The following is a 6,000-nucleotide window of genomic DNA, read 5'->3' on the forward strand; positions in this document are numbered from 1 at the left end:
CCGGAATTACTGCTGCTGCTCCTTCCTTCCCTTCCTCAGTGAAATACACAGACATCAGATGCTTCTCTTTCTTTTCTCCCCATCTCCCATGATTGCAGTTCCAGGGAGGTAGAAAATAACCTAAAATGCTTCTAAAATTGTATTTTCCAAGGGATTTCCTGATGCGTCAGGCTGGCATGCATCAGACAGGTAGGAACAGAAACCTGTCCCTTGTCTGGAACAGCACAGTGAGCATTTATTTTCTGTGAATTAGTCCTGAGTAAGGATGGATGTGCCTATCTTTTCTTCACCCTAACCCCTCCCCCCAAATATATATATATGTATAATAATGTAATAGAATATGTATAATATTATAATAGTATGTGCTCTTTTTTTTTTTTTTAAACTAACTTTCTGAGTCAAATTGGAACCCTTAGTGACTCCAGTTACTGACCTTGTCCCAAAACGAGCCTTTTACACATGAAACTATATCTGCGCTTTGCCACAAAGCTAATCTTAGTAAGCAGACTCTAGAGACTACGGTATGCTAAAACCTCTACAATAATGATGACATTTTAAAAAACTGGTTTTTTTCTCTTTAATTGCAGGTAGCTGCGTTCACCGTGGACTGCTGAATGTTAGCCAGCCCTATGTTGTAAAGCTGAACTGGAAAGGATTTTCCTACAAATATGGTTCCTGGGGTAGAGATTACTCTCCCTCTAACCCAGAGGCGGAAGTGTATTGGGTTGCACCATTGAACACAGATGGGAGATACTTGGAATACTACAGAATCTATAGTTCCTTTGATAATTTGCTGCTTTTTAAACCCACGTATGAAAGAAGAATAACATATGGGGAAGGCAGTGGTGCTGCCCTTTACAATAATTCTTTGTACTATCATGCGTACGGTTCAGGATATATGGTGAAGCATGATATAAAAACAAACACCATGATTTTGAGGAAAATTCTTCCAGGTGCTGCTACCGGTAACCGTTTCTCTTACGCAGGTGTAGCATGGCAAGATATAGATTTTGCCGTGGATGAAAGTGGATTGTGGGTAATATATTCCACAGAAAATAACATGGGCAACATTGTGATTAGCAAACTCAATGAGACCACACTTGATGTGCTAAATACTTGGCAGACAAGACAGTACAAGCCATCTGTTTCCAACGCTTTCATGTTATGTGGTGTTCTGTATGCCACAAGGCCAGTAAGCACTAGAGAAGAGGAAATTTTCTACATGTATGACACGAGTACTGGCCAAGAAGGTAGAATTAGTGTGATTATGGATAAAAAGTTAGATACAATCCAGAGTATTGATTACAGTCCTGCAGATCAGAAATTGTATGTTTACAATGATGGTTACCTTCTAAGATACGATGTGGCCCTTCAGTCTTAGTATCACAGTCTCATAAACGTGTGATAAAACTGGCAGCAACTAAAATGAGAGATATGATATGCCTTTAGACAATGCTCACTGCCTGTTTAGAGTTCATTTGGTCTGATGTACTGTATCTGTGGGTGCCATATATATTACTTTTACTCTTTAAAGAAATTGCTCACTCTGGTCAGCAGTATTGCTGGCAGCAGTGTCTGGCAGTACTAGGTTCTTTAGGTTTTTATTTGTGTTTATTAGTTTTTAGTGCTTTACAATTGCCCTGCCTCTAAGAGGAGATGTATTGCGTAGATTTAGAGCATTCTGTTCACAAAAATTGATGGTCATAGGCTAATCTACTCACTGAGAAGCTAATTACCCACCAATGAACATTTGTCAATGTAACACAGGCAAGTCACCCAGAAGCTAAGAATGAATTTCCACTGGTCTTCATCAAAATGTACTGAGGTCTCAGAGAAATTATTCAAAGGATTAAAATAGTATAGGAGGTAGATTTGGTCAGAGGGTAGCAACCCATTTTTTAGGTGGAAGCATTTATATCTGGCTCAAGACTTCAGGAGAGAGAGTAGAAATACACTTTGCTCTTTGCTCTTTGAAGTTTTACCACAAGTAAGGCAGAGCTGGCATTGGAGCAGGGACGGAGCTCACTGCTCTTGCCAACATTCATGCATCAGGACAGCTGTCTCTGGAGCCCCACTTGTAGCTGTGCCCCCTCAGCTCAGCCCTCTTCCAAGCTGCCCCAGCACAAAGAGTGACTTTGAGGGCAAAGATGGGCAGAAGGGTTCTCACCAATTTCCTTTCTGCCTCTCTCTGCTGCCATTAGCATCTCCTTCTGCCTAGAACTGGACTTACAAAAGGTCCTCTGGCAATCTAGTCATATTTTGTGGTCACCATGGCTCCATTTCCCTGGCAGCACAGTGCAAAACCCACTGTTTTCCTTTACGCTTTTGTAAGCTGTTGCAAATCCTCCCATTGACTTTATTGGCCACAGATGGCTTTTAAGTATATATCATGCATTGCCATAGAATGACAGCCATGTTATTTAATGTGCCTTTATTCAGCATTTTTGCCATTCTGTAATTAGATTCCTGAGTGCCTTGTTAGTGTAGGGTTCAATTTCTTCCCTGGGTAATTCTGTCTTACAGCAGATCTTGTGGAAAACAGAAGTCTCGTTATACTAGCTGGATACACACGATTTTTTTTAATGGATATCATGTAATAGCTTTTAAGTGTGTGCACTGTATCAATGTCACAATGTACCTTCATCACATCAGCAGGCTGAAATACTGTAATTTGGAGCTCTACAGTGATGAAGAAATCTGTTCATGTGGTTCATTTTCTTCTGTTACCTACACAATCCTGTCTGTGTCCACTGATAATCAAAATCAATACATACACAAATGATTGCTTTTGTTTTAATAAAAACAAAATTTCAAAGAATCGCTGTTGTGTTGTAGAACCTTGCAAAGCTGCTTGTGATGAATAGGTAACCTTAGGGATGCAACAGGAAGCCATGGCACCAAGTGTTTGAAACAGGGTCATTGCACTCACTTGGGCTCCACGTGCTTAAACATCTTCAGGAACAACGCAAAGGTGTGAACCAGTACGACAAAAAACACATGAGAGGAGCTGTACTTCCCCATACAGAAATATGTCAGCTGGTGAGGATAACATTTCTCCACCAAGCTGAGATGTTACTCGAGATATCGAAGGCTGATGAACTGATGACACATTTTGAAGCCAGGTGTTTCCACTTATCAGGTATCAGCATCTGTTTCTTGGAAACCTGTGAAATGATTTTGAAAGCCGTGGAGGCATTGCTGCAGTAATGTGATCAGTCAGCACATGTGGTATTGCTGTGTGAATAACCCATAGCAGCCCAAGTAAGGTTTTGGCTGAGAAAGGAAGAAGAAAATACTGCAAAATAAATTTTTCCCCTCTACATCTGTGTGTGTATCATGGAAGGTGAGCAGCTTTCCACTTGTTATCGAGAAATGCCATCAGCATGGACCCTGAGGCTCCTCATCTCCCCAGTATTTAGGATGGGACTTGATGTTAGCATGTATGTGATCAATTCTGGTGAATTGACTGTGATTCTCAAGTCCTTTCTAGGGACAAGTTCTCGTGGTCTAGATTTCTCCCCTTTGTAAACAGCAGTCAGCCCGGACTGAAGGTTTCTACTGCAGTGGTGGAGGTGGGGATGCCATGGTTGCCCACCGCGCTCAGCTGTGATGTGGCCCAGACCCTGTGTGACATGACACTGGGCTCCAGCTGGACCTCACTAGAAGTGGCCCAGAGGTGGGAAAATAGTGGCAGCGGACGTCCCTTCAGGGTGCTAGGTGATGTTGCTGCAGTGGAGATAAAACATGAACACATTAGACCTTGCTAGCTTAGTACCAGAAGGAAAGTAGAAATGTCCCTGCACCTATAAAACCTCAAAATATGTCATGTAGAGAGGCTGGGTCATGATGCTTCAATCCTGGGCAAGGATGAGCTCGTCCTTTGATTTTTGTTCTGTGTTAATATTTCTGGGTAGCTGGTGCTGGGGTACAGCAAGGGCTCCCCTGGGGTCTGTCAAGGCAGGGACTGGCAGCCTCTCCCATCCAGAAGCAGAGTGGTTGGGAGGCACCAGAGCAGTCCCAGTCCTGGGCACTGGGGCACCTCCCAGAGGACAAGGACATGTCAAAGCTGGGCTGGGACATGGGCCTGTGGGAAAACCTGGCTTGGCAGGGCCCAGGACCAGGCAGGGCAGGCCCAAAGGATGCTGGAGTCCAGCCCTGCAGCAGCCTCGCTGGGGCAGGAGCTGGCAGCCCTGTGACTTGACATGGGGTTCTGGGCAGCCCCGTTGCCACTGGGGCCTTGACAGCTGGCAATGTTTCTGTCAATGTTGTAAAAGGCTTTGCAGAGTTGTAGAAATCCCTTTGTCCTTTTAAAAACAGGAAAAAAAAAGCATAAAGTGACTATATTTCAGCTTCTGGCCTATCGATTTGGCATCTCCCTGTGGAGGTTTTGCAGTATATAAACAATATTGAACATAAATAGTACCTGCCGCAGAGCCCGAAGGAGAGGACATCTGTCAGTGTGGTGACACAGGGAACTGCAGTACAGGGACTTCGATGCAATTTTGTTGATGAGTGGATTTCACACCACCTAATTCGAGACACCTGAAGTGGGAAAGTCAACTTTCGACTGTGCAATGACTGCACAAGGGGAGAGTGGGACTTTCTGCAAAGGAGCACTTCCTGAAGAAGGAGCAATATGTCTTTTCACTTCTCCCCTTAGACATGTCCTTCTGAGCCTTGGATGAACGTGGTTTAGTAGAGCTGGCTGTTAAAATCAAAGCATATTCTTGAGCTGGTCATTGCACACAATCTTGGGCAGGCTTCAATTTTTGTCTCCATTGCTCCCTCTCCTCTAGCTGGTTCTACCTCTGCTTACTTTGGAGGGCATTTCCTTCTCTCCTTCCTCCTTGGACATGGAGAAGCTTTCACTCCCATGCTTTCCAGCATGGGCTGTTACTGTTTTGGTTGCTACACACCATTTCTTAGATGTAGCTTTTGCCTACAGACATAATTTTCAGTCTTATCTTTTACACCTAGGTTTTCCTGACATGCACTGACCTTGTTTGCCCCAAAGTGCAGAGAAAAATTCATCCTCCCTCGCCTTTTGCAGTGCCTCTTGGTGCCATCCTCTCTTTAACAAGGTAGATACAAGACATTTTTCATTTGTTCCAGGGCTTTCACATCCTTCCCTCTCAGCAACCCTGCTACTTGAGCCTGCCTGCTTTGCTGCCTAAGTGATGCCAGCCTCCTTCATCCTCCTGTTCCCTTGTCCCACACTTCCCCTTCTCCCATGTGACACTTTTCTCTAGGATGCCCTCTCCAAACAGATCTATCTGCTTCCCTAAGTAGCTCCAAATTTCTCACAAAGGCCAAATCCTTCTGCGAAGCTCCTGATAAATTGCCACTGACTACAGCTAACTTGTTGCCTTCGGTAGGAGACTGGTATTTATTTTCACCATGTATTCAATTAGCTGGCACGTGAGAGCATAAAGCTGGCATGCATAAACTCTCTTATTATTCATTCCCGTATGTCACACTCTCATTTTCTATTACATTCACTTGTTGTATCTTGTCTTAAGCAGAGGTTGTGGGCTCCTCAAGGGAAAAATCTGTCTTTTAGCTTGGGATAGTACAGTGCCTAACACAATGGACCGCCACCTTCCTCGTCTCTCCTAGGTACTTCTGAACAACAAGCAATAACAAGAAGCAAGATCTGGCCTGGGATTGTTGCATGCATCTGTGTTTTTGTCTGAATTTTCATGCGTGCTGCTATGTGTGCTGCATATAAATTGGCTTTGAAAAGTAGGCAAACAATGTGCTTTCAGACAACTGTGTAAACATTCTGTTGGAAACTGTTTCAGTAGCTATGTGCACATAATGTAGCTACAATGCATCCCTAAATTTGTTCCATGTGGTGTAGGATCACTCTTCTTCCTGTAAATATTTGATTTCTTTCCTTTCTTCCTTTGCGTTTTGTGACTGCACAACAGTTGCTCCCTGAAAGCCAGAGACCAACAGCACAACTGTGCACCTTGCTCAGAGCCCGTGGCTGTGATTTCA

General features: G+C 43.8%; 1 protein-coding gene across 7 annotated transcripts in view; it reads left to right on the plus strand.

Annotated features, from left to right (window-relative positions):
• The window catches only part of OLFM4 (olfactomedin 4), a 112,823-nt gene extending 109,591 nt beyond the window's left edge, over nucleotides 1–3,232 (plus strand). For 2 of the 7 annotated variants that reach the window (XM_054056300.1, XM_054056299.1), the window contains one exon: nucleotides 588–3,232. In XM_054056300.1, coding sequence (XP_053912275.1) covers nucleotides 588–1,381 — 794 coding nt within the window. In that variant the 3' untranslated portion in view covers nucleotides 1,382–3,232. The remainder of the gene's footprint in view (nucleotides 1–587) is intronic. The other 5 variants (XM_054056301.1, XM_054056304.1, XM_054056303.1 and 2 more) reach the window with 4 other exon arrangements.
• Nucleotides 3,233–6,000: the final 2,768 nt, after the last annotated feature.

This window comes from Cuculus canorus, chromosome 1 (genome assembly GCF_017976375.1).
Source record: "Cuculus canorus isolate bCucCan1 chromosome 1, bCucCan1.pri, whole genome shotgun sequence".
In the NCBI taxonomy this organism is placed as follows: Eukaryota; Metazoa; Chordata; class Aves; order Cuculiformes; family Cuculidae; genus Cuculus; species Cuculus canorus.